The sequence below is a fragment of the Poecilia reticulata genome, chromosome 18, assembly GCF_904066995.2.
Source record: "Poecilia reticulata chromosome 18, P_reticulata-male-v2, whole genome shotgun sequence".
NCBI classification, from domain to species: Eukaryota; Metazoa; Chordata; class Actinopteri; order Cyprinodontiformes; family Poeciliidae; genus Poecilia; species Poecilia reticulata.
The window spans coordinates 24415694-24443684 of NC_088847.1; the positions used below are offsets into that span (position 1 = coordinate 24415694).

Below are 27991 nucleotides of genomic sequence, written 5' to 3' on the forward strand. Positions count from 1 at the left end.
ACACACACACTCACACCTAGGGGCAATTTGGAGAGGCCAATTAACCTGACAGTCATGTTTTTGGACTGTGGGAGGAAACCGGAGTACCTGGAGAAAACCCACCATGCACAGGGAGAACATGGAGACTCCATGCAGAAAGACCGGGAATTGAACCCAGAACCTTCTTGCTGCAAGGCAACAGCTCTACCAACTGCGCCACTGTGCAGCCGCAGCGTTTAACATTAAACATAAATCAGCTTTCTGTGGCCCAGCCTGCCCCCTGCTGTGATGGTGACCCAGCCTGCCCCCTGCTGGCAGCTCAGGGACAGCGCAGCGTTTAACATTAAACATAAATCAGCTTTCTGTGGCCCAGCCTGCCCCCTGCTGGGCGCTACAAGGACGTCACACAGTTCAGATCAGCTGATTTCAGCCTGATGGGAAACTCGGACTCAGCAGGAGGCTCTTCATGTCACACACACACACACACACACACACTGCGTTGTGACGTCAATGCTGATTGGCTGAGGAGTTTGTGCTGCAGGCAGCTTGTTGCCTGGCGATGACCAGCAGCCGGATCGAGTCCCAGGAGCGACGGGGCCGTGAGGAAGAGGAGGAGGAGGAAGAGCTCCAGAACCATTACTGGACCCGCTCCAGCCCCGACCCAGACCCTCAGGATGGTTCATGTAACCCTGTGTGCTGGTCGGGATTATCTGGCCCTGTGAGGACAGAGACCGGTTCTGACCCAGTCCAGCAGCAGTTCTGGCCTGGTTCTGATGTTACTGTGGCCTGTAGTGATGGATGACCTGCTGTCCTCTGGCTGTGTGTGTGTGTGTGTGTGTGTGTGTGTGTGTGTGTGTGTGTGTGTGTGTTTTATGTGGAGCTGATGACGTCAGAGGCTGAATGGGGGGCGGGGCTTCGTCTGACGGGACAAAGACGATGGGGGTCATTAAACAGAGACGTCTGAGGCTCCGCCCCCTTCCACACAACATACTTCCTGACAACAACATGGTCTCCATGGCAACAGTTTAAGGAAAGGTCAGGGGTCACGGATCAGTAGCAAGGAGCAGTGTCATGGAGAGACCAGCGATCTGATTGGCTGAGAAGACGAAGATGATGATGATTCTTCATCCTGGACGCCTGAGAGGAGCAGACGGGTCAGCTGGTCCCTCAGAGGTCAGAGGTCAGGTTGGCTCCTCAGAGCAGAGACATCCAGCCTTGAGCTCCGTCCCACAGCACCATGCTGCCTCCACCAGAGATATCCCAGCATGGATCAGGTTCTGGTTCTGACCCAGATGGTTCTGGACCTTCATGAACCTCTGGACATCGTTTCCTGTCCTGACTGGACGCCCATCACTGACCCGGGTGTGTGTGTGTGTGTGTGTGTGTGTGTGTGTGTGTGTGTGTGTGTGTGTGTGAGGCAGTGTTGCCGGGGCGACGCCATGAAGACCTGGGTGACCCGAAGAATGTGTGACATCACGGCGCCGAGTCGTATAAAAACAGAACTCTGAGATTGTTCTGCAGACCCGACCGGGCTCGTCTCAGGACCGACCAGAACCAGGACCAGGACCAGAACCAGAACCAGGACCAGAACCAGAACCAGAACCAGGACCAGGACCAGAACCAGAACCAGAACCAGGACCAGGATCAGGATCAGGATCAGAACCAGGATCAGAACCAGGATCAGGATCAGGACCAGAACCAGAATCAGAACCAGGATCAGAACCAGAACCAGGATCAGGATCAGAACCAGAACCAGGACCAGGACCAGAACCAGAACCAGGACCAGAACCAGAACCAGGACCAGGATCAGGATCAGGACCAGAACCAGAACCAGAACCAGAACCAGGACGAGGATCAGGACCAGAATCTGCTCCCTTTGGACCCGACCCCCAGCAGAACCTTCTGGACCGCTGCTGGAAGTTCTGCTGCTTTCAGGTTCAAATGAAGATAAAATCTGATTCAGTTTTGTAATTTAATAATAAAATAATTAGAGAAGAAAATGTAATAAATAATTTTACTTTGTAATTATTATAATAACTGATATAATTAGGTTTATTACATATAAATTATTCTGATAATTTATAATAATTTCATAATTTTAACTGTTATTCCTGTAGTAATGTGGTGGAAACTGATGAACTTAAATAGTTTAGTAATTTCTAAGTGATATATAGTCGTTACTGCAAATGAACAAATGATTATTATTAATAATACATAGTTTAATAATGATGCATATTTTACCTGTTAAATCCAGGATGTAGTTAATAACTTTGTGATTCTTTTTCTAAAACTTTAACATTTTTCATCAGTAAAACTAAATATTTTCTGGCTCGACTGTAAAAACATGAGTTCAGGATCATTTGGATCATTAATGATTCTCATCGTCTTCCAGGAAATATTAATAAGTTTCTAACTGATTCTGAAAATGTAATTTAATCTGAAGCGTTTTCCTGCGGGGTAAAGGTCAGGGGTCACGGATCGGTGGCTGACAGGAAGTAGACGAGCATCACTTCCTGTTTAAGCTCTCAGTTTAAACGGTGATGAACTTTAATGTTAAACTCCAGAACTGGTTCCTGTGTTTCACATCTTGACTCTTTAAAATCTCCCAGATGTTTATTTTACATTCATAATAAATAAGTTTCATTAATAATCCAATAAAAAATCGTCTAGTTTCCATTTTGGTAACAAACATTGAAAAATATTGAACTTTCTGATGATTTTTTTTCAGGTTTTAATTTATTTTTGTCTGTAAACAAAGATGGCCGCCGTCTCCTCTGCTCCGCTGGGCCTCCTGCTCCTGCTCCTGGTTTCCGTGGAAACGAGTTCTTCACCTCAGAACGATGAGCAGCAGGTGTGTCCTTCATCCTCAGGGTGTGGTCTGCCAGCTGATTGGTCGGTCTGGTCATGTGACTGGTGTTACCTGCGTGTTTGTCCAGGTGTTTCTCTCTCTGTTCGGCTCTCACCTCGCCTCCCTCATCGAGGCCACGCCCCTGCCTGATGACATCACAGAGGGCTCTGCCTCCTCGCCAGCCTCCCCTCCTCCGCTGGTGCGGCAGGCCCTGAGTCGCCACGGTAACGCAAGCGGATTGGCCAGCAGACAGGAAGTGGTGCCCCGGCTCTTCCTGGACTTCCTGCGGCAGCAGGTGAAGACGAGGAGGCGGAGCCACAAGGCCATGGCAGGAGGAAGAGGATGCTTCGGGATGAAGCTGGACCGCATCGGCTCCATCAGCGGCCTGGGCTGCTAGAGGCGGTTACCATAGAAACGCCGCTGCTTCGCACAGCTGAAGATGACCCTGCATGGCCTCTGACCTCCAGGCAGAGACTTCATGCTGGACGATACTAACCAGAGCTGACTGAGCTCAGGACGATGCTAACGCTAGTGACCTTTGACCTGCCGGCTGCCTGCAGCCAGCAGAGCCTTGTGTGTGACCTGTAGGTGTGTGTGTGACCTGTAGGTGTGTGTGTGACCTGTAGGTGTGTGTGTGTGTGACCTGTAGGTGTGTGTAGGTGTGTGTGTGTGACCTGTAGGTGTGTGTGTGTGACCTGTAGGTGTGTGTGTGTGTTAGCGCTGACGAAGCATTAAACTGAACCTGATCTCCGTTCTCTGCCTCTTTCCTCACGATACCATCCCTCCTGTTCGGTTCGGTTCTGTGACATCAGTCCCTCCTGCAGTAAATCAGCCCCACAGCATCATGCTGCCACCACCATACTTCACAGCCAGGATGGTCCTAGCTTCCCCTCTGTCTCATCAGAGGACAGGGAGGTTTTGGTTTCAGAGTTTTTAACGGTTTCTTCCTGCCATGAATCAGATGAACTGATCTAGAAATGATCTCTGGTAGGAAGTTAATCCAGACTGGATCCGTTTAATCTGGTTTAATCTCACTGTAAACCTCTAAAACGTTAAAAATCAAACTGATCTCATTAATAAAAGAGTTTCTTATCATCAATCTCTGACATAAATGTGAATAATTATAATTATTAACAGAGAAGCTGGAAAACAGAGAGAGATCATCTAGTTTTACTCCCATGATCACAATATTCACACCTTCAGTTATATTGATCCAATTATCAGAAAATTCACTAAATCAATAGTTATTAATTACACTGATGTAACTTCATGATTCATTCAGTCCAGAACCAGGACCAGTTTCTGGGTCAGCTTCTGAAAAACCGATTCTAACCCATGGAAAGGTTCTGATCCTGCACCTGCATCAGAACCATGATGCCTTCATGGTTCTGGACCAGTGGCGCAACTACACATTATTCAGGTGGATGCGAAAACATAGATCAGCGCCCCCCCCCCCCCCCCCAGTGATGGAACGTCAGGGTGAAGGAGCAACGCTTACTACCCCCCCCCCCCCCCCCCCCCCCGAGGCGACGATACGTGAAGGGTAAAACTCGCTGCATTTACCTCGTTATGTGCGCGAGGTGAAGGAGCGTAAGGCGCGCTGAAGTGTATGGGAAACATCATCGGCGCGCCCCAGACGGGGTTTTGGCGCTCCCTCTGGTGCTGCGCCCCTATGCGTTGCATTACCCTGCATACCCACTTTTTGCGCCACTGTTCTGGACGGCCCATCTGGTCCTGTTAGAGCTGCTGTTCCTCAGGGTTGACTGCATTACGTCATCCTGGGTTGATAATAAATATTTAAATTAAGGCCTACATTAGAAAAGGGATTCTTCCAACATGACTGAATGTTCGTGTCTTAGTTTTTGGTTTTTCCTGCTGACAGGAACAGTTCGTTTCATTCCGGTCGGCCTAATGAACGCAGTTCCTCTCTGCCACCAGGGGGCAGCAGAGACCCCACAGCGCTCCGACCAGTGTCACGTGACCGGGTCAGTTCCTCGGAGTTCAGTTAGCAGCAGCTAACAGCTAGCGCCGATTCCTCGGAGGTTACCTACGGAGGGGAACCAGACCCGACCCGAGCCGTTCACCACCCCCGCCCCACAGCCTCCAGCCTGCGCTGCTGCTCTCTCTGACCCGGTTCCGACCCGGTTCCGACCCGCTCCTGTCCGGCTCCGGTAGTTACGGTGGGAACATGTCTGCAGTTCAGCGGATGAAGGTGGCCAACGAGCGGCACAGCAAGACGATCACACAGCGGGGACACGTCCAGAAAACCTCGGTGGGTTCGGACATGCAGTAATGACTGATTTTATTCTGCATTTGGCTGTAAATGGAGCGGAAACACGTCCATATATGGTTCGTGGCTCCGCTCCGTCAGTCAGCGGGGTTACAGCAGGAAGTGACCAGACTCCTCTCACAACCTTTAGGATTTTAGATGGTTTTCCTTTTTAATAAGAATCATAAACTGTAAAAAAGGATTTAAACTGATAATGTCAGTGGATCAGAACCTAGGTTCGGTTCGGCTTACAGTTCGGGGTTCGGCTCTTTGTCTGTCAGAGCTCATTTAAATGTTACATAGCAGCAGCAGCAGGTTGTAAACGTCCCCTGTGGATCCCTGGAGCCGCCGCCCCCTGCATGGTGGATTCCCAGGAAGTTTGTTGATATTCCCGGTCAGGAGGTTCCGATATTGTGGATCCAGTGGACCCGGTCAGGCTGAAACTCCTCAGTGAGCCCACAGCACCACTCCACCACCTCCTTGTTCCTCCTGCAGCTGTCTGAGCTGATGACGGGTCGGGTTCGCCTTCAGTCATGGTCCAGTTTGAAGCTCTGGTTCCGGTGACATAAATAAACTCTGATTAGCATATGAATATTAATAACAGTGCTGCTGCGGGGTTGTGGGACGGATGCTATGCTAGGTTAGCTTGAGGTGTTTGACTCCATCAGCTGGTTGGTGGGTGACAGGAAGTGACGCTGCTGAGTTTTACGGCAGCAGTAGATCTGCAGATGATGATAAAAGCGATAATATTGGTGATTATTGGTAACCATGGTGAACCCAACCCAACCCCGGGCCCGACCGGTTCTTCATCACCTGGAAAACAAGTTGACAGCCGACCGGATGTAAGGTCAGTAGATGGTTCTGGAAGTGGTTCAGGTCAGGTTCTGGACCCGGGTGGTGGTACCAGTGGTGCCGGGCCTCAGCAGGAAGTGGAGCGTTGAGTCTCTGCGGTTCTCATGCTGACTGCTTTGCGTTGCAGAGGCCGGTGAACGAGGACAAGTCTCCGGTGGGCCCCTGGCTGCTGGCGCTCTTCGTCTTCGTGGTTTGTGGATCAGGTGAGTTTCCTCTGCAGAACCGTGACCTTTGGTGACCTTGACCTTTGGTGCTAGCATGGCTTATCAGGAAACTCCACCTGACCTGATTGGGCCCTCTGTCGGACCTGTAGACACCGGCTGGTTCTGGTTCTGTTTAATCTGAGCCTAGACCCGGGAAGGACAGAGCGGTTCTGGTGTTTCTCCTCTGGTGGTCGGTCCAAACCCAACTGGACCCTCAGGGGAAGGTTCTGGTTCCTGGAGTGGAGATTCTGATGGGTCGTGTCCGGTTCTGATGGGTTCTGATGGGTTTGGTCATGACATGTTCTGCTTCTGACGTTCCCTCTTGGTCCTCCTTTATGGTGTCACCATGGCTGATCGGCTGTAGAGAACCGGATTGGACCAGACCGGACCAGACCCAACAGAACTCTACCAGAACCTGGAGCGAGCAGAAACCATCAGAGCCTCCCTCTCAGGTTCTGGGTTCGGTTCTGGATGCGTTGAAGTTCTGCAGAACTCCCAGGGCCAGTTAGACCAGTAGAACATTTATCCACTGGGCCGTCGCCGTGGTTACGGCCCGTTGCCATGGTTATGGCCTGTTATCTCCACTCAGGAGGCAGAAACTGCTGCAGAGAAACAGGAAGTAAAAAATCTCACAGTCACTTATCTTCACACTGAGACAGGAAGTAGAACAGGAAGCTGCTCTTCCTCTTCCTCTTCCTCACCACCTCCACAGAACCTGGACCAGAACCTTCATCAGGACCAGACTCCCTGCTTCTGCTCTCCTCCTCTTCCTCCTGTTCTTCATCCTCGTCTTCCTCCTGCTGACATCCACCTCTCTGTCTTTCAGCCATCTTCCAGATCATCCAGAGCATCCGACAGGGCATGTGATGACCTCTGACCCCAGAGCCAAGCCTGCCTTCATCACCCCGCCCTACACACACACACACACACACACACACACACACACACACGGGCCTTTCTGGCTTTGTGGGGATTGTAAATTATTGGTCCCCATAAACCTGAACTCTGAAGTCTGGGCTGGACGCTGGGTCAAGACGTGTCCCCACCGTGAAGACGTGTCCCCACCGTGAAGACGTGTCCCCACCGTGAAGACGTGTCCCCACCGTGAAGACGTGTCCCCACCGTGAAGACGTGTCCCCACCGTGAAGACGTGTCCCCACCGTGAAGACGTGTCCCCACCGTGAAGACGTGTCCCCACCGTGAAGACGTGTCCCCACCGTGAAGACGTGTCCCCACCGTGAAGACGTGTCCCCACCGTGAAGACGGGTCCCCACCGTGAAGACGTGTCCCCACCGTGAAGACGTGTCCCCACCGTGAAGCTCTGACCCTGAAGGGAACATGTGTCTCCAGATGTTTCCCCTGATCAGAGACGTGTCTTTACAGTGAAGAAGCATTCCAGCTGTGGACACATGTCCTCAGTGTAAGGACATGTGTCCACAGCTGTCCTGCTGATGTGTCCTTGTATCCCTGATTGTCCTCATGTTGCTGAGTTAGAGCCCTGGTCCCTACGGAGGCAGAAAGACCAGAACACACACACACACACACACACACGTTCCTGTGGAGTTACTCATTTCTCTTCCTTCTGTTACTACAGAACATTGTTTTTTGTTATTATTATTATTTTCTGCACTGCTGCTGGTGAGGAACCGATGGAGTTACTGGTATCTGATGAAGTCTTAACTGTTTTCCTTCCAGTCGTCCAGCTGCCTGCTGCTGATTTAAAGGGAGATTCTGTTGTTTCTGAACCCGGAGAAGCTTTGATTGGTCCCTCAGAGTTCAGAGTCACCATTGGTGATAATTATTTAAAGATATTTATGAAGAGTCTGCAGGCCCTGAAAGCCATAACGCTGATGTTTCAGCAGAGGATCAGAAAAACGGGGCCAGTTGTTTACCGCTCTCTATTAAGCTGTGACCGTCAACACTTCCTCTGTATTTCACAATAAAAGCCCAGCACACTCTGTCTGCTGGCATAATGTGACTCAACCGTAACAGAAGCTGGTTGAGTCGGTTTCCGTGGCGATGAGCAGGATTTCTCTGTAAAGCTCTGGAAACAGCAGCTTTAGCTCCGCCTCCATCTCTGATCTGCAGGAAGTGAATTTTACTGTAAAACTGATAACAAGCTCCCTGCTGCAGCTGTGTTTATGTCCCCCCCTGCTGGACGATTTCTCCACTTTTATACAAAATAAAACTTCTGATATTTTTCTCTATGCGCCTCTGAGTCTCATCTTTCATGCATTGCGCTGCTTGGATCAGTGGGCGGAGTTCAGACCGGTCTGATGGCGGGTCCCGGAAGTCAGGGTGAAGGAGATGCTAGCTCTGTTAGCATCCTGAGGCTGGGCTGTGAAAAACCTGCGACATAAAAGGTGAAAGCCTTACTTTAAATGGTCCAGTTTCACCAGTCTGTTGAAGGATTCTAAAACTTCAAGGTTTATCACAAAAACCTTTAAATATAATTTATCTGATTTAAATCTTGTGGGGATTTAAATGTAATTTCTCTAGAGCTGTTTTACTGCAAACGTCTCATTTAATGGAGCTCCATGAGCATGCATGGAGCGACAGCAGAGAGGAAAAACCTCCAGAGGAACCAGAACCGGGCTCAGTACTGCAGGTTTCACTGGGCTGAAATCCAGAGCAGATAACAGAAGTAAAAGCTTCTTCTGTTACTTTGATGAGGATAGAGACTGGATCATGTCTGCCACGGTTTACTGCAGTGGGTCCTGGAGAACACCTGCATCCTGTTTACCTGGATCCAATGATGGCTCATTAAAAGATCACTGCCTGCTGAGGATGTTGTTACTTCCACCAGGGAAGAACTCAAACGTGCAGGATGCCGGGCCTCATGGACCCACTTTGGACCCCACTGGGCTACAGGAAGTGAACATCAGACCCGAAGTAAGCACGTCCAGATCCATCTGTCATTAACAGCATAGAGATGAAATCAGCTGGAGCTCCCTCTGCTGGTTGGTTGCACCAATGCAGGCCACAGTTTGTGATGGAGAATTAAGAAATTGCACTAAACGGTATGTTTTATATCCTCCATAAACAGAGCAACGCTGTGCATGAAGTCAGTTCAAACAAACTTTTCATAAGTGCTTTGTAACTTCGTGTCCAAGCTGACCAATAGAAAATCTATGGTTCAGAAAAGCACCATGAGGGCTCTACTACCAGACCAGACAGGCACTAGAGAGAAACAAACCCACCCAATAACACTTTCATTCTATTGGCGGTTGCCAGGTGATGGTACTTTCTGTTTTGAGTGAGAGCAGAAAATAATTTGCAAGCAAGCAGAGAAGTTTGCGAGCCAAGATTTGATCAGAGCAAAGAGAAGTTTTGAGCGCAAAGTGAAAGGTTTGAGAGATCACAGTGAATATTTGAAAGAGAGCAGAAGTTTTAAAGGTAAAGGTAATTTCATTTATATACCACATTTGCAGCAACAAGGCAATACAGAGTGCTTGGGAGCGCTCAGCTCCACAGCTGCATGGATAACAGGAGGGAGTGAGGTGGGAAGGAGCGTTATGTTTATATATTTTCAAGGAGATTGGAAATATGCAGCCCTTCCAAGGCCACACGGGGGAAGCCAATTCAGATACAGAATGTCTTAGGTTGGGAAGATTATAAATTTCAATCCTCCCTAAAGTCTCTCCGAAACATCTCAGTTCCCAATCATTCAAATTATTTTGGACGTTCCACTGAACCGAAACTAGCAACTTCTCCAAGATCGATTCCATGCGGTTAGTGAGTTTTAGAGTCCTCAGCAGGGCTGTGAGTCTCAGCAAGACTCACATCCAACTTGCATCTCGGTATGCTAGCTTGGCCAAGTCTGTCATAAATGTGTCGATGATCCAGGAATCCACAAGCTCCAAACAGCAGAAATCCTGTTATCATGAATAAATCCAGGGTGAATCCCTCTGGGTGTGTCCCCAAAGGACAAGAGGCTCTCCTGTGCCCAGACTTCGCGTCGACAAAATTTTATTAATTACATTGAGAGACCGGTTGATCAGATCCATAACGTGTAGATTTGGAGGATGTGCAAAGAAAGGCTGCAAAATATAGAAAAAGACAGGACAAAAACAGAGCAAGTAGGGGAGGCCTGGGCAGGGAGGGAGCAGAGGAAAAGAGCGTCCGCCTTCACCGAGAGCAACAGAGGAAAATACAGTACAAGTTTACAAGTTCTGAGAACAAAGACATGAAGTCCTGGGTTCAAACTGAAAATGTGTGAAATATGGCAGTAAAATGCTCCCATAAACCTTCCTCTGGATCAGATCCATCATCCTCCGTCCTGGCCCCGCCCTCCACCGCTGCTACGCAGTGACGTCATAGACAGAGAACATGGCGGCTGAGCTGAAGGCGGAAGGTAAATGAGCTTTAACTGACGTTTTATCTGTGAGCTGCTCCGGGCTCGGTTCTGTAGGTTCGGTTCCTGCCGGTTTATTTTCCGGTGTGTCAGCAGCGGCAGCGGGCGGAGCTGTCTCACCCGGAGCTCCAGCCCTGCAGCTCGGCTGCTACAGGTGTTGATCCTCCGCTGTTGGACTCCAGAATATCACCGGTACCTTCCTGCTGCCTGCAGCCCGACAGCGGCAGGGTTCGGTTCTGGTCGGGGTTCAGAGCTGTCACTGCTTCGTTCAGCCTGTAAGTCAACGCTCCGGAGCTGAGCGGCTTCCCGCCGTTTGCTCCGAACAGAACGGGAGCAGCTGAACTCCCACAGCCGGAGAGAAGCGCCGAGAGGCGGCAACCGCAGCTACGAGAGTCCGCGGCCTTCCAGCGGCCTCCTGGAGGAAGTTCTGGTTCCGTGTGGGAGAATGGACCGATTAGGCGGATTTAATCACTGTTGTTATATAATTATTAAAAGTGTCTCATTTAATAAGTCGCATTCAACATTCATGTGTTTTAATATAAACACGCTCCGAACCGGTTCCGATCCAGGTGTGATGCGGTGAGGTGTGTGTTCACTGTTTCAGCATGTTATATAAGTCTGAACACACACACACACACACACACACCGATGTACACAGAGCCATTCAAACACTCTTCATGTAAAGTGGATCCAAATTTGGCTGTTGCTAGGCAACTGGGTTTCACTGAAGGAAGTGTGTGTGTGTGTGTGTGTGTGTGTGTGTGTGTGTGTGTGTGTGTGTGTGTGTGCGTGCAGCTGATCGGGGTTCTGAACGGCTCTCTGTCTCTCTCTGTCCTCAGCGGGACACGGCAGGTGGACGTCCATCCTGTGAGACCCGTCGCCATGAGCAACAAGGAGATGGTTTCCACGGAGACAGGTCAGTGCCATCCACCTGCAGGTAAGAGCCAGGCTGCTCTTACCTACGTGTTGCCGTGGAAACTGCATGTTTTCGACGTGTTTCAGCTGAGCGCCTTGGATGGGAGACGGGCTGGAGGTTCTGCCCTGTTCATCAGAACCACAGAACCTCCGGCCCGATGAACCGGGGCTCAGTCAGTCAGTTCTGTCCAGAAGGCCCGGCGTGGGGCCCACACCTCTTAATCCTGAGGTGACGTCAGAGGAGGTGACGTCAGAGGATATGATGACGTCATCGTATATGACGTCATAGGATGTGATGCCAGGGAGGGATGGATGGATGATGGATGGAGGGATGGATAGAGGGAGGGATGGATGATGGATGGAGGGATGATGGATGGAGGGATGGATGATGGATGGAGGGAGGGAGGGAGGGATGGATCTAGCTCTCTGTTCAGGGTGTCTGACCTCATACCAACACGCAGTATTCAATAATAACTAGCTGTGAAGTCGTGACCCTGATTGACCCTGATTGACCCTGATTGACCCTGATTGACCCTGACTGACCCTGATTGACCCTGACTGACCCTGATTGATGAAAACACATTATTAACAATGATTTTCTCATAATTACAGGTAAACACCTCCAGGGTTTTATTTTTAACTTCCTGTGTTAATCAGTGGAGACCCTGTGCTGATCTGACCCGGGTTCTGTTCTGACCCGGGTTCTGTTCTGACCCTGTGCTGTTCTGACCCTGTGCTGATCTGACCCTGTGCTGTTCTGACCCGGGTTCTGTTCTGACCCGGGTTCTGTTCTGACCCTGTGCTGTTCTGACCCGGGTTCTGTTCTGACCCTGTGCTGTTCTGACCCGGGTTCTGTTCTGACCCTGTGCTGTTCTGACCCTGTGCTGTTCTGACCCTGTGCTGTTCTGACCCGGGTTCTGTTCTGACCCTGTGCTGTTCTGACCCTGTGCTGATCTGACCCTGTGCTGTTCTGACCCGGGTTCTGTTCTGACCCGGGTTCTGTTCTGACCCTGTGCTGTTCTGACCCGGGTTCTGTTCTGACCCGGGTTCTGTGTTGTCAGCAGAGAATAAAGGCCAGAGGAAGGTGTTTGTTCCCAACAAGCTGCTGGACTGCCTGCCCCGCTCGGCCTGCCTGCCTAACGAGCGTCTGAGGTGGAACACTAACGAGGTGAGGGGACGGGTTCTGACCCGATGTTCTGATCCATTTTGGCTCTTTTCAGTGACTTCATCAGTCAGGCAGGTCGGAAACAGGAAAGTAGAAATCTAACATCACAGGTTTATTCTTAGGTTATCTTGGGTAAAACATTTATCTGGGCCTGCAGCAGGTCGCCTGCAGCAGCTCCTGCAGCAGGTCGCCTGCAGCAGGTCGCCTGCAGCAGGTCTCCTGCAGCTCCTCCTGCAGCAGCTCTTGTGTCGGTAGTTTGAAGAGCCGTCTCTGTGTTGGTCTGCAGGAAATCGCCTCCTACCTGATATCCTTCGACAGACACGACGAGTGGCTCTGCTGCTCCCTGAAGACCAGGTACAGCCCTGAGGAAACGCCTGGCAGACGGCGCTCAGGGCGTCACGTCTCACCGGTCGTGTTTGGGTGTTTCAGGCCGAAGAACGGCAGCATCATCCTCTACAACAGGAAGAAGGTGAAGTACAGGAAGGACGGCTACTGCTGGAAGAAAAGGAAGGATGGGAAGACGACGAGAGAGGACCACATGAAGCTGAAGGTCCAGGGCATGGAGGTAGGCAGCGCCCCCTGCAGGTCATGTTGAGTCACACACAGGAACAGGGTGGTGGAGGTCTACCAGTGTTTCTCTGCTGTTCCAGTGCCTCTACGGCTGCTACGTCCATTCCTCCATCGTGCCAACATTCCACAGACGATGCTACTGGCTGCTGCAGGTCAGAGACACACAGAGTACCGGCTCACACTGTCAAACCCAGAGGGGGTCGACCTCCTGGGAGGGCCGACCCCCTCCCAGGATGTAACCTGACTCTGTGGACTGGATCAGAACCATGCAGCCTGTTGAAACACAGACCTGTAATCATCAGAGCTGTGACCTCCTGTGTTTCCCGGCAGAACCCAGACATCGTGCTGGTCCACTACCTGAACGTGCCGTCAGCAGAGGATTCTGGGAGATGCAGTCCTTTGCTGTGCACGGTGTCGGATCGCCACGACACCCTGAGGTGGAGCCGGGACGACCTGCTGGGCCAGCTGAAGCCCATGTGTACGGCACCGAGCAGACGAGCCGGTCCGACCCGGGTTCTGGCTGGAGTTAACGCCGCCTGTCTCTGCTTCAGTCCACAGCATCAAGTGCTCCATGGGTTCTGGAGACTTCAGCATCGAGGAGCTGGTGCAGCACATCCTGGACCGGCAGAGAACCAAACCACAGCCCCGCACACACACCTGCCTCTGCAGCACCAACCAAGGTAGGGGATTCCATGACGTCACAATGACATCACTACGACATCACCGTGACACCATCATAACGTCCCTGACTTCACCCTGACCGCCACCCATCTCATGTCCACAGTGTCACCAGGAGTGAACATTCCCCACCGCTGCAACAGCACCAAGCATCGGATCATCTCCCCCAAGCTGCCACCGTCCTCCTCAGGACCTGCCGCCTCCCCGCCGTCCTCCGAACCGGGAGAGTCAGGGAGAGGGGGAGGAGAGAGCAAGCTAGCCCAGCTGCAGCAACAGAGCCCTGCGTCCGCCTCCAGCCCTTCATCCACGTAAGGCTTCATTTTCTGACACCTCTTGGTGCCTCATGACCCCCTCAGGGGTCCAGACCTTCACTTTGGGAACCACTGGTCTAATAGACAAAAGGCCTGAGCTGAACCAAGGTGAACTCTGACAGGAAGTGGGTTTATTTGTTGGCTGGAGACTCACCATGTTCTGTACAGAGATACTGCCTGGGAAACATTAGCTCTGTAGCCGTAGCTCTGTAGCCGTAGCTCTGTAGCCGTAGCTCTGTAGCCCTGTAGCCGTAGCTCTGTAGCCGTAGCTCTGTAGTCCTGTAGCCGTAGCTCTGTAGCTGTAGCTCTGTAGCCGTAGCTCTGTAGCCGTAGCTCTGTAGTCCTGTAGCTGTAGCCGTAGCTCTGTAGCCGTAGCTCTGTAGTCCTGTAGCCGTAGCGCCGTAGATCTGTAGCCGTAGCTCTGTAGCCGTAGCTCTGTAGTTCTGTAGCCGTAGCTCTGTAGCTGTAGCTCTGTAGCCGTAGCTCTGTAGCCGTAGCTCTGTAGTCCTGTAGCTGTAGCCGTAGCTCTGTAGCCGTAGCTCTGTAGTCCTGTAGCCGTAGCGCCGTAGATCTGTAGCCGTAGCTCTGTAGCCGTAGCTCTGTAGTTCTGTAGCCGTAGCTCTGTAGCCGTAGCGCCGTAGATCTGTAGCCGTAGCGCCGTAGATCTGTAGCCGTAGCTCTGTAGTTCTGTAGCCGTAGCTCTGTAGTTCTGTAGCCGTAGCTCTGTAGTTCTGTAGCCGTAGCTCTGTAGCTGTAGCTCTGTAGCCGTAGCTCTGTAGCAGCCGGTTTGAATTCGTTCTCTGCTCCACAGTTCAGGCTCATCGCCCCCCCGAACGCACAAGGCCGCCATCGCCGTTCGTAACCAAGGCAACAGCTTCTACTGCGATCGGCACAACAACTTGGCCGCCGTGGCGCTGCCTCAGAACGCGGTTATCGTCATGGCGACGGCCGCCACCCTACCAGGGGGGAGTGAAGGCGGGGGCGCTCCGCCAGAGGAGGCGGGGCCCAGGAGGAGCTTCGGGTCGCTGCTGCTCTCCCCCCCACTTCCTGCCCCCCCTTCTGGTAAACCCACCTCTCCCTCCCCGGCCTCCCCCACGCCCCCTGCCCCCATCCAGACCACCCTCTCCCTCACCCTCCTGCCCTCCCCCGTCATCGGGGGGCTCCTCCTCACCCCCTCCTCCTCCCACCAGTCTCCTCCCCCCCCTGCTGCCTCCCCTCCGTCTCCCCCCTCATCCCCCCCTCCCCCACCCCTACCCCCGGCCTTTGACCCTGACTCCTTCCTGAACTCCCCCAAACAGGGTGAGACCTATGGGGGCCCCCCCATCTGCTCCCCCTCCATCCGGACCTCCTCCCCCCTCTCTCACCCGTCCCTCTCTCTCTCCCTGTCCCCCACCACCTCCACCCCGGCCTCCTCTGTCTCCCCCCCCTCCTCCCTCTCCTCCTTGTCCACCAGCCCCTCCTCCTCCACCTCCCCCCCACTGTCTGGCCCCCCCCCCTCGCTCGCCCTGTCCCTGTCTCCCACCTCCTCCGTGGCCCCGCCCCTCCTGCCGCTCTGCCTGGAGCTGGGCGCGCTGGGGGAGTCCGATGGGGTGAAGGAGGAGTCCCGGTCTGAGGAAGAGGAGTTGGATGAGCGCTCTGATGATGATGATGAAGGCTGTGCCCCGCCCACCAAGCTGGTCCTGCTTCAGGTGAGTCGGGTCCCACTGGGACTACTTCCTGAGGCCGTATCCTTCCACTCACCCCGTGTCTCTGACTCCTCCCATTCAGACAAGCCACGCCCCCTCCAGCCCGTCTCCTAGGCAACACACAGACAGTGGCTCCGCCCCCCTCCTGCTGGCCTGCCAGGACCGGCCAGGTGAACCGTCCCAGCCCACCAATCAGACGCCAGCACCGCCTGATGGGCAGCAGCCATTGGTCCGGCCGTCGTCCAATCAGCTGCCCGGTCCTGAAGCTCCGCCCCCTGCTGAGAGTTCCCATCAGCCCCTGGAGCTGCTGTCAAGCCCAGCAGCTGTTGCCATGGAGACGGCCTCCGTAGCAACGGTCCAGGTGAAGGAGGAGAGGAGGCAGCGCTACGACTCCGAGGACGCCTGCATGGACAGCCAGGAGGAGGCGGAGCCTGAGGAGCTGGACATCTCCTTCGACAGCCAGTTCCCCGACCTGATCTCTGACCTCATCACCGAGGAGCCGGGCCCCGCCGCCGCCCCGCCGGCTCCGCCCAGCGCATCGGGTCCGGCCGTGTTCCCCACCGGCGTCCGCTACGTGGTCCCGCCGCAGCCGTCGCCGTCCTCCTCCTTCCTGCCGTTCCCCCAGCCGCTGCCCGCCGCCGCCCGCCTGGCCGCCATCACTGACTTCTCCCCGGAGTGGTCCTACCCAGAGGTGAGCGTCCTGCATGGGGGGCCGGCCCACAGGTTCTGGTTCCGGTCCCAGCAGATGTTCTCTCTGCAGGGCGGAGTGAAGGTTCTGATCACCGGGCCGTGGAGCGAGCCGTCGGGTCGGTACTCCTGCGTGTTCGATCAGAGCGCCGTCCCCGCTTCCCTCATCCAGCCCGGGGTTCTGCGCTGCTACTGCCCAGGTACTGACCGCTGACGGGCCGGTTCCATACGGGCCGGTCCGGTTCTACAGGGTCGGGTTTGGCAGGTCCAGACCCTCTGGACGTCCTGGGTGATAATCTTTAAATCATCTGGGTTCTGACCCGTCTGTCTCTGGTTCTGACTCGTCCGTCTCTGGTTCTGACCCATTTCTCTCTGGTTCTGACCCATTTCTCTCTGGTTCTGACCCATTTCTCTCTGGTTCTGACTCGTCCGTCTCTGGGTTCTGACCCATTTCTCTCTGGTTCTGACCCATTTCTCTCTGGTTCTGACCCATTTCTCTCTGGTTCTGACTCGTCCGTCTCTGGGTTCTGACCCATCTCTCTCTGGTTCTGACCCATTTCTCTCTGGTTCTGACCCATTTCTCTCTGGTTCTGACCCATCTCTCTCTGGTTCTGACCCGTCCGTCTCTGGTTCTGACCCGTCCGTCTCTGGTTCTGACCCGTCCGTCTCTGGTTCTGACCCGTCTCTCTCTGGTTCTGACCCGTCTCTCTCTGGTTCTGACCCGTCTGTCTCTGGTTCTGACCCGTCTCTCTCCTGTGTTCCAGCCCACGAGGCCGGCCTGGTGTGTCTGCAGGTTCTGGAGTCCGGTGGGTCGGTGTCGCCGTCGGTTCTGTTCGAGTACAGAGCGAGGAACGCCAGCTCTCTGCCCAGCTCCCAGCTGGACTGGCTCTCATTGGACGGTCAGTACCTGCTCTTCCTCACCCTCCTCTTCCTCCTCGCTCGGGCCAACACCAGGCCTGACCTGCAGGAGGCGCTGCTGGTCCAGGAGCCGGTTCTGATTGGTTCTGATTGGTGGTCCGTGTTTGGTGGAAGCAGCCATGTTTCCTTCATCATCAGCTGGACTCTTCGTTCCAGCTGCTCACCTGGTTACCATAGTAACCAAGGTAACCTCAGAAACTTCAGTATCCATAGTAACAATTTTAACTTGATTAAACACAGTGAGCCCAACAACATGGCTGACTGGTGATGTTGGTGACCCGAGTGACTTCAGTTACCATGGTGACCTGAGGGACTTCAGTTACCATGGTGACCCGAGGGACTTCAGTTACCATGGTGACCCGAGTGACTTCAGTTACCATGGTGACCCGGGTGACTTGAGTTACCATGGTGACCCGGGTGACTTGAGTTACCATGGTGACCCGGGTGACTTGAGTTACCATGGTGACCCGGGTGACTTGAGTTACCATGGTGACCCGGGTGACTTCAGTTACCATGGTGACCCGGGTGACTTCAGTTACCATGGTGACCCGAGTGACTTCAGTTACCATGGTGACCCGGGTGACTTCAGTTACCATGGTGACCCGAGTGACTTCAGTTACCATGGTGACCCGAGTGACTTCAGTTACCATGGTGACCCGGGTGACTTCAGTTACCATGGTGACCCGAGTGACTTCAGTTACCATGGTGACCCGAGTGACTTCAGTTACCATGGTGACCCGGGTGACTTCAGTTACCATGGTGACCCGGGTGACTTCAGTTACCATGGTGACCCGGGTGACTTCAGTTACCATGGTGACCCGAGTGACTTCAGTTACCATGGTGACCCGAGGGACTTCAGTTACCATGGTGACCCGAGTGACTTCAGTTACCATGGTGACCCGAGTGACTTCAGTTGCCATGGTGACCCGGGTGACTTCAGTTACCATGGTGACCCGGGTGACTTCAGTTACCAGGGTGACCCGAGTGACTTCAGTTGCCATGGTGACCCGAGTGACTTCAGTTGCCATGGTGACCCGGGTGACTTCAGTAGCCTGAGTTCCTTCCAGGCTGGTCGAAGCGGTTCTGGACTAGATGATCCTCTCAGGATCTCAGCCTCTCCCTCCTGGGTTTGGGTTTGGTTCCGGTCCGGTTCTACAGGGAATGGTTTCAGGTTCTGATGTTTACCCAGCCAGGCTCAGGAATCGGTTTCTCTCTCATGAATAGGTCACTTAGTTGACTACCCAGCATGCCCCTCTCTCTGTGTTTATGTTTCTGTGATCCATGCACGTCGTGTGTGTGTGTGTGTGTGTGTGTGTGTGTGTGTGTGTGTGTGTGTGTGTGTTGAGGTGTTGCATCACAGCGTACTGAGCGCGCACCAGACTCAGAGGAAACATGGTGGCTCAGCAACAGGATGAAGTCAGTAGAACCTTCACTGCTTCAGAGCCGCACCGATCTCTGCTGTCTGATCGATCACCAATCTTTAAATCTGGTGACCTACCAGCGACCTCCTGGTGACCCGTGACCTCCCGGTGACCTCCCGGTGACCTGTGATTTGTCTAAAAGTGTCTCGGCTGGCAGCAGTAGGTGCGATGGCCACCTGTGATGGCCGAGTCGAGGACTAGGGCCTCCATATGTGGGCTGTGCTGAACCTCTGCACCACCACAGCTCACCCTGGTCTGGACCCAGAACCAGAACCGCAGCCGGCCCAACAGAACCAGCTGTGGTTTTATTTCTGTCCTGGAGGGATCAGAGCAGCTGCTAGCAGGGAGTCCCCTGTGTGTGTGTGTGTGTGTGTGTGTGTGTGTGTGTGTGTGTGTGTGTGTGTGTGTGTGTGTGTGTGTGTGTGTGTGTGTGTGTGTGCTGCAGGTCACACTGGATCAGTCTATATTTGGCCTCTGCTTTTATTTCCTGAACAGAGAGAGAGAGAGCCAGGCGGCGGGCGATCGGAGTCAGTCAGATAGTTTCCATCTGAGACAGAGTGTGTGTGAGTGTGTGTTGTGTTGTGTGAGAGTGTGTGTGTGTTATGTGTGTGTTGTGTGAGAGTGAGTGTGTGTGTGACCCTCTTTACACTGATCTCTGCTGGTCAGAGCTGTTGACGGCTGCCTGTTGCTGATTGGCTCTGGCTGAGATCCAAGCAGCTGATTGGCTGAGCTTTGATCCATGTTCTGATCACCTGTCGGCCTCCTGCTGCTCCTGGGTCAGCTCTGCAGCTCCTGGTGCATTGTGGGTAGTGTAGGAGGAGCTTGGGGCTGTCCTGGCTGTAAGCGTGTTCAGTTTCAGCAGCGCAGCGAAGGAGACGGAGCTGCTGCTGCTGGAGGAGCCTCTGTGGGCGGAGCCTCTGTGGGCGGAGCCTCAGCCTCACACACCTGCTCTCTCCACCTGCAGACAACCAGTTCAGGATGTCCATCCTGGAGCGGCTGGAGCAGATGGAGCGCCGGATGGCGGAGATGGCGGCTCGGGACGGCCTTCATCATCATCATCATCATCAGCAGCAGCAGAGTGGGAACCAGCTGGCCACGCCCCCTCCTCTACCTGACGACCAGCAGCAGGTAGGTCTGCTCCAGTTTACTCTGGTTCTGGTTCCTGTCCAGGCAGCAGGTCCAATCCGACCCGCTGCAGGTTCTTCAGGTTCTGGTTCTGCTGGCTCCTCTGGATTCAGTCTGTCAGCTGGCGCGGTTCTGAGCTTCTGGTTCTGGAGCTCTGGCCCCAATTTGGCTCTGTTCTGGCCCGGCTGCTGGTTCTGGTTCTGCAGCTCCTGCCCGGCTGATGGTGCTGCAGCTCTGGCCCGGTTCAGGCCCGGTTTTGGCCCAGCTGCTGGTTCTGGTTCTGCAGATCTGGCCCGGTTTTGGCCTGGTTCTGACCCGGCTGCGGGTTCTTGTTCTGGAGTTCTGGCTCGGTTTTGGCCCGATTCTGGCCCGACTGCTGGTTCTGCAACTCTGGCCCGGCTCTGGCCCGGTACTGACCCGGCTGCTGGTTCTGCAGCTCTGACCCGGCTGCTGGTTCTGAAGCTCTGACCCAGTCCTGGCCCGGTTCAGGCCCGGTTCTGGCTCCGCCCCCTCTGGCTGATGTCATGGGATTTTGTCAGATGGAGTCCAGGAGTTAAAATAGCCGCGGTGAGACGGAGAGGACTTGGACCTGGACCAAAACAACTACTGCTGGTCCTCAGAGGGTTTCCTCTGAAGGTTCTGACCCAGACCGGACCGGGCCGGCAGAACTCTGAGCAGAACCGGGCCACAGGAAACTGTTCCTAGAAAGCAGCAATAATCCTTTTAAAGCAGCTAAATCTGGAACCGGTTCAGTGCCAACGTCAGGCGGCGGGTCAGAACCTTCAGAACCGCCCACAGGGTTTCCCCCAGAACCTGCTCAGCCCGGTGGTCGTGGCGCCGAGGCGTCCACTGGCGGTTCCCATGAATGTGTATTAAAAGATGTTAAGTAGACAGAAAATGAACAAATATCCCTGTGTAGTTATGGGAAAACATCACCAGTGAAACTGTTTAAACCCACAACTAGTTTTAAAAACAATCAAAAAGAAAATGAATGTAAATTATTAGCACTAATCCAGATTAACTCGGCGGCTCCATCAGGGCTTCAGGCGCCATAAACGCTGATATTTCAACACGGATACATGAATGTAACATTTGTTGAGATGATCAATGCTGATAAATTTGATTTAATGGTTTCAACATAAATTAAAATATTTTAAATTGTTTAACATTTAAATGTAAGATTTTAAGGATCTGGCAAATTTACTTTATAAAAGTTCAAAGAACAATATTCATAGATTGTTTTGTTACCACAGCAACAATCTGAGTCTGCCATGAGTTTAATCTATGAGTTTGAGCTGTTTGTTCACAAATACATTTTAGTAAACTGAGATTATAACTTGCTTTTTAGGTTGGCCAATTAAAACCGCTAACGCTCTGACTAACCGGGACATAGACATGAACTTTACAGGGCAGACAGAGACAGACGCTGGGCAGCGAGTTCAGATGGAAACGACCCACGTAACTGTTGGTTCACAAATACAAATCATTCTCACCGCTCGCTCAGCAACCAGAGCAACACGGTGGGTTTAAACTCTTACCTTGGTGTGGAGTTCCCCAAAGAATCATGATTCCTCACAGGGGGTTGATGTAAATATCCATACCGGTCAGCCTGTGTCCAGTTTGAGTGAAAGGAGGCGCGCGATCCGCACAGAGGTAAACCTGAGAGATCAAGCAGAGGCACCAGCGCTGTGATTGGTCGCTCTCCTGGCTTTAAATGCATCAACTACCAACTCATCATTTAGGAATAAATTTGCTCTCCCAGTGAAACGATCAGAGCAACAGAGACGCTTACCGGACCGTCACCTGGTCCTGAAATGAACCAGATCATCATAAATCATCAGCTTAAAGAGGCTTCAGCTGGAGACCGGTTCTGGGAATCAGAACCCAGTCCAGTATAGGTCCAATATGGCTGACTGGTTCCAATATGGCTGCCATCCTGGACTCAAAGTCTCCAGTATGGTTGTTACAGGGGATGCTGCGTTGTGTTGCGTTGTGCTGCTGGACGCTCCCCCTCCCCTGAGGCCGACAGCTGCAGGCAGGTGGAGGTGTGGCAGGTGGCAGGCCGTGTTGTTGTCTCTCTGGCTCGGCTGGACGGACTGCGTCTCGCCAGGTGACTCAGAGGACACCTGGGGGCGTGGCAAGCAGGTCAGGTGACCTGGAAACATGGCGGTCGCCGTTTTATTGGCCTGATGCCAGGAAGTTCCTCCAGACGGGAGATGGCTGTCCGATGGGACGGGTTAGTCGGCCGCCCCAGTGACTGGTCTCTGTCCCTCCCAGTGTTCCCAGTGGTTTGAGAGGAGGATCATTGGTGTGTGTGAACGGATGATGAGAGGAGCGTTCTGGGGAGGAGGAGGAGGAGGAGAGAGCCTTCATCACTCAGCCGGTCACCGTGGGATGACGCTGCTGCACCTGGCTGCTGCCCAGGGCTACACCCACCTGATCCACACCCTGATCCACTGGAGGTAAGGCAGCCGGGCAGTCCTGGCTCCGCCCACATGGTGACGTCATGTCTCAGGATGATGTCACTTCCTGCAGGGCGATGAGCAGCGACAGCCTGGACCTGGAACAGGAAGTGGACCCCCTGAACGTCGACCACTTCTCCTGCACGCCGCTGGTAAGCCCCCGCCTGACTGCCGGTTGCCGTGGCAGCGTTGCCGTGGTGACCGGGCGCCCTGTGCGTTCCAGATGTGGGCGTGCGCGCTGGGCCACCAGAGGGCAGCAGAGCTGCTGTACAGCTGGAACGGCCTGGCGCTCGGCATCCCCGACTCTCTGGGCCGCCTGCCGCTCGCCGTGGCGCGCTCCCGCGGCCACACCCGCCTCGCCGCCGCGCTGGAGGAGCTGCACACGCAGCGCGCTCAGGCGGCCACCAGGGACGGCCCGCTGCCGTCCCCTCTGTCCACCAGCCTGGACACAGGTAGCCCCGCCTCCTGCTGTCACCTGACCTCATCCGGCTCTGATTGGCTGTAAGCGTGTCCTGTCTCCTCCAGGTCTCAGCTCCTCCAGCAGTCTCCCCTCACCCAGCGACCCGTCCTCGCCGTCCCCCAGCTCCGCCTACTCCAGTGGCCCCGCCCCCATGGACACCTCCCCCTCGTCTCCATCATCGCTCTCCTCTTCCTCGCTGCCCGTCTCTCCTCCGTCCCCGTCCTTCACTCAGTCCATCATTCCCTCGGCGTCCATATGGAGGGAGGAGCCTAACCCGACTGTCAGCACAGGTAACCCAGGTAACGCCGCTTCTTCACCGATTCCCAGTCAGAGAGCAGTGGGACAATGACTGACCTCATCTGTTCCATCTGGTTCCATCTGGTCCTGTTCATTGAAACATGAAATTAAACAAAGACTAACAGGGTGAGGCTAGCATGGGGGGCTAATACGGTGCTAGCCTGGGAGGCTAATACGGTGCTAGCCTGGGAGGCTAACACGGTGCTAGCCTGGGAGGCTAACACGGTGCTAGCCTGGGAGGCTAACACGGTGCTAGCCTGGGGGGCTAACACGGTGCTAGCCTGGGAGGCTAACACGGTGCTAGCCTGGGAGGCTAACACGGTGCTAGCCTGGGAGGCTAACACGGTGCTAGCCTGGGAGGCTAACACGGTGCTAGCCTGGGAGGCTAACACGGTGCTAGCCTGGGGGGCTGTCATGATGCTAGCCTCGGAGACTAACATGGTGCTAGCCTGGGAGGCTAACGCTGTACTAGCCTGGGGGGCTAACATGGTGCTAGCCTGGGGGGCTAACACGGTGCTAGCCTGGGAGGCTAACACGGTGCTAGCCTGGGAGGCTAACACGGTGCTAGCCTGGGAGGCTAACACGGAGCTAGCCTGGGAGGCTAACACGGTGCTAGCCTGGGAGGCTAACGCTGTACTAGCCTGGGGGGCTAACATGGTGCTAGCCTGGGGGGCTAACACGGTGCTAGCCTGGGAGGCTAACACGGTGCTAGCCTGGGGGGCTAACACGGTGCTAGCCTGGGAGGCTAACACGGTGCTAGCCTGGGAGGCTAACACGGTGCTAGCCTGGGAGGCTAATACGGTGCTAGCCTGGGAGGCTAACACGGTGCTAGCCTGGGAGGCTAACACGATGCTAGCCTCGGAGACTAACGTGGTGCTAGCCTGGGAGGCTAACGTGGTGCTAGCCTGCGGGGCTATCACGGTGCTAGCCTGGGAGGCTAACATGGTGCTAGCCTGGGGAGCTAACACGGGTTTGCTTCTTTGCTGATGACCCAACAGCACGACGGTCCTCCATGTTGTTCCTGTTTACTGCAGGTTATTATGGTATGTCTTTACTGGGTTCATACATAGATGATTGAATCTAAAATGTCAATAATGGAAGTTTTTAGGTGCCAGCTCCTAAAGGTGAAAGTTCTGACCTCTGACCTCTGTCCCAGGGTTAACCGCCAGCGGCTCCAGAGACCTGATGGACTACCAGAACGCCCCGCCCACAGACACGCCCCCTCAGAGCGCGGGGCGGCGTGCGCTGCTGGAGGAGCAGCTGCTGAGCTACGGCGAGAACGCCGAGAACGAAGGAGAGGAGGAGGAGTACCTGGAGGACGAGGTGCTGCAGGTAGGCCGGAGCTCCAGGTGCAGGTCGTCATGGCGACCCGGCTGGCCTAACAGAGCCGCTCCGCCCGGCAGGTGGACATGGCGACGCTGGCGGAGCAGATCATCGAGGCGACGCCGGAGCGAATCAAACAGGAGGATTTCCCCCGGGGGGCAGAGTCTCCGCTCAGAGAGAGGCGGGACAACCCGGCCATCCAGGACACCTGGTTGGCCACCTACCTGGAGACGGTGGACAGCCAGTCCCCGCCCAGGTGAGCCCGACGGAGCTGGACCCGAACCGGAACCAGAACCAGAACCAACAGCTCTGTTTCTGCTGCAGGCGGGTCTGCCCCCCCTCGCCGCTCAGCGCTCTGGCTCTCCAGAGGCTCCGCCCCCCGTCGTCCGCGGCGTGGGCGGAGTTCCTGAACGCGTCGGCCAATGGGAAGATGGAGAGAGACTTCGCTCTGCTGACGCTGACGGACGGCGAGCAGAGGGAGCTGTACGAGGCCGCCCGCATCATCCAGAACGCCTTCCGCCGATACAAGGTAACCATGGCAACGGCCTGAGCAGGACTGGCCGCCCCCTGCTGGCCCGATGGACGCATTACGCCTCTGTGTGTGTGTGCAGGGTCGAAGGTTAAAGGAGCAGCAGGACATGGCGGCCGCCGTCATCCAGAGGTGCTACAGGAAGTACAAACAGGTGTGTGCAGCTGCACAGGTGTGCTTTCAATGAACTTTATTTAAAAAGAGACGGTGTGCAAAATAATCCTAAATGTTCATTTAATGATCTGAAACAGATTATAGGACAAACTGATCGGCAATAAATCAGTTCAGTCAGAAAATAAGACATCAGGTGCTTTTTAATCAGACACACACACACAGAAAACACACAGAAAACACACACACAGAAAACACACACACAGAAAACACACACACAGAAAACACACACACAGAAAACACACACACAGAAAACACACACAGAAAACACACACACACACACACAGAAAACACACACACACAAACACACACAGAAAACACACACACACAAACACACACAGAAAACACACACACACACACACACAGAAAACACGCACACACAGAGAGAAAACACACACACACAGAGAGAAAACACACACACACAGAAAACACACACACAGAGAACACACACACAGAAAACACACACACAGAAAACACACAGAAAACACACACACACACACAGAAAACACACAGAAAACACACACAGAAAACACACACAGAAAACACACACACACAGAAAACACACACAGAAAACACACACACAGAAAACACACAGAAAACACACACAGAAAACACACACACACACACAGAAAACACACACACACACAGAAAACACACACACACACACAGAAAACACACACAGAAAACACACACACACACACACACAGAAAACACACACACACACAGAGAAAACACACACACACACACAGAAAACACACACACACAGAAAACACACACACAGAAAACACACACACAGAAAACACACACACAGAAAACACACAGAAAACACACACAGAAAACACACACAGAAAACACACACACACAGAAAACACACACACAGAAAACACACACACACAGAACACACAGAGAACACACACACAGAGAAAACAGACTTTATCACTGGTATATATAGTTTACATAGGTGAGCCGTGTGTGTGTGTGTGTGTGTGTGTGTGTGTGTGTGTGTGTGTGTGTGTGTGTGTGTGTGTGTGTGTGTCACTAACGTCACTAACCTGCTGTCTCTCTCTCTCCGGTTAGCTAACATGGATAGCTCTGAAGGTAACCAGTAGCTGTAGTGGTGTGTAGTCGGTGTGTAGTCCCCTGTGTGTGTGTGTGTGTGTGTGTGTGTGTGTGTGTGCAGCCGGGCCAGGTCTCAGATGTTTGTTCATCAGAACCAGGTTCAGACCTTACCTGACCCTGTGACTCCGCCCCCTGCAGTACGCGCTCTACAAGAAGATGACCCAGGCGGCCATCTTGATCCAGTCCAAGTTCCGGTCGTACTACGAGCAGAAGCGGTTCCAGCAGAGCCGGCGGGCCGCCGTGCTGATCCAGCAGTACTACCGCAGCTACAAGGAGTACGAGAGGCTGAAGCAGGGGCCACGAGGGGGCGCCGCACTCAACCCCAAGAGCAAGTAAGGCGGCGCCGTCCCAGGGCAGCAGGCGGGGGGGGGGCGTCGGGCTAACGCTAGGCGGTGCAGAGACCTGGTAACAAGCCTGACCCGAAGTCGAGGGTTTAACTAGTAGTGATGTCGTTTGACAAACCAGTTGGTGACGTGAGGCCATGACTGACCGAGTCCCAAGTGGTTCAGAGGAATCGTATCGTTTTTACTTTAACTATAACAAACATGGTGGACTCAGTAGAGTCCGACTCCAGGTCCTGCTGAGGTTCAGACACGTTGTCTCTGAGCAGTTCCTGGTCTGTCCAGCAGGGGGTCGTTCCTGACGAAGAAGCAGGACCAGGCGGCCCGGAAGATCATGAGGTTCCTGCGGCGCTGCAGACACAGGTCAGGCAGAGGAAGTGACATCATGACCTGTCCTCACGATGTCACTTCCTGTAACGGCTGCTGCTGTTTCTGCAGGATCAAAGAGCTGAAGCAGAGCAGGGAGCTGGAGCGGAGAGGACTGACCACGTAGAGGGACAGGAGGAGGACAGAGGGACGCTGGAGCGGAGAGGACTGACCACGTGGAGGGACAGGAGGAGGACAGAGGGACGCTGGAGCGGAGAGGACTGACCACGTGGAGGGACAGGAGGAGGACAGAGGGACGCTGGAGCGGAGAGGACTGACCACGTGGAGGGACAGGAGGAGGACAGAGGGACGCTGGAGCGGAGAGGACTGACCACGTAGAGGGACAGGAGGAGGACAGAGACGTGCCGTCCTGTCCCTCAGCTTCTGGTTGGTCCGGACTCGGCTGGATCTAGTCCGAGTCTTTGTGGACCGGTGTGTGTTGGAGCGGCGCCTGACAGACGCAGCGTGGGGCGCAGCCGGCCCATCAGCTCTGCTAGCTCTCCTCTGATTGGTCGCTCTGACGTATTGACCTTTGACCTTTCAGACAAATCACAGCTTCTTCTATTTAAACCCACAATAGAGAGTAGAGACGCTTCTATTTATTACAGCATGAACTGTGTGTGTGTGTGTGTGTGTGTGTGTGTGTGTGTGTGTGTGTGCGTGTGTGTGTGTGTGTGTGTGTGTGTTTTGCACTGACTGAAGTCTTACCCCCTCTTTTATCCCCCAGCTGTTTTGTAAATCCAGCTGTCAAGGAGAGACTGAAGGAACCAGAACCAGGTTCTGGTCCAGGTTCTGGTTCTGCTCAGTGCGGCCTGCAGCCTCCAGTCTCTTCTTCAGCCGTTGCAGTGAATCTTTGCACGACTTCCTGTTTCCTGTTTGTTCTGAAAATGAGACGTGAAGTTCTGACAATAAATCAGCTGATTGCTCCTCCAGTCTGATTGGT

At 53.9% G+C, this 27991-nt stretch overlaps 4 protein-coding genes across 12 annotated transcripts in view; 3 read left to right on the forward strand and 1 right to left on the reverse strand.

Annotated features, from left to right (window-relative positions):
• Nucleotides 1-27991, reverse strand: part of LOC103460941 (uncharacterized) — a 135943-nt gene that overhangs the window by 63948 nt on the left and 44004 nt on the right. The gene's annotated exons all lie outside the window — the stretch shown is intronic.
• On the forward strand, nt 1481-4105 carry LOC145548974 (C-type natriuretic peptide 2-like). Of its 2 annotated transcripts, none has more exons than XM_081600116.1 (3): nt 1481-1914; nt 2738-2830; nt 2916-4105. In XM_081600116.1, exons 2-3 carry the CDS (start codon nt 2738-2740, stop codon nt 3222-3224), a joined length of 402 nt encoding a protein of 133 aa, XP_081456242.1. In that variant the 5' UTR covers nt 1481-1914; the 3' UTR covers nt 3225-4105. The 2 variants fall into 2 exon arrangements, with proteins under 2 accessions (XP_081456242.1, XP_081456241.1); XM_081600115.1 differs by having other exon boundaries at nt 1800-1914; nt 2708-2830.
• On the forward strand, nt 4792-8356 carry LOC145548569 (stress-associated endoplasmic reticulum protein 1). The gene is made up of 3 exons (XM_081599136.1): nt 4792-5099; nt 6076-6151; nt 6978-8356. The coding sequence occupies exons 1-3, from the start codon at nt 5016-5018 to the stop codon at nt 7016-7018; spliced, it is 201 nt and encodes a 66-aa protein (XP_081455262.1). The 5' UTR covers nt 4792-5015; the 3' UTR covers nt 7019-8356.
• On the forward strand, nt 10416-27980 carry camta2 (calmodulin binding transcription activator 2). 4 transcript variants are annotated; one of them, XM_081599131.1, is made up of 26 exons: nt 10416-10505; nt 11345-11421; nt 12482-12588; nt 12872-12939; nt 13015-13150; nt 13236-13307; nt 13486-13633; nt 13707-13835; nt 13940-14141; nt 14956-15832; nt 15912-16520; nt 16590-16716; nt 17281-17415; nt 19820-19983; nt 22258-22442; nt 22516-22594; nt 22666-22894; nt 22968-23201; nt 24356-24531; nt 24603-24778; nt 24847-25051; nt 25134-25205; nt 26300-26320; nt 26480-26673; nt 26968-27045; nt 27121-27980. In XM_081599131.1, exons 2-26 carry the CDS (start codon nt 11388-11390, stop codon nt 27173-27175), a joined length of 4512 nt encoding a protein of 1503 aa, XP_081455257.1. In that variant the 5' UTR covers nt 10416-10505; nt 11345-11387; the 3' UTR covers nt 27176-27980. The 4 variants fall into 4 exon arrangements, with proteins under 4 accessions (XP_081455257.1, XP_081455258.1, XP_081455259.1 ...); XM_081599132.1 differs by having other exon boundaries at nt 26971-27045; XM_081599133.1 differs by having other exon boundaries at nt 22968-23192; nt 26971-27045.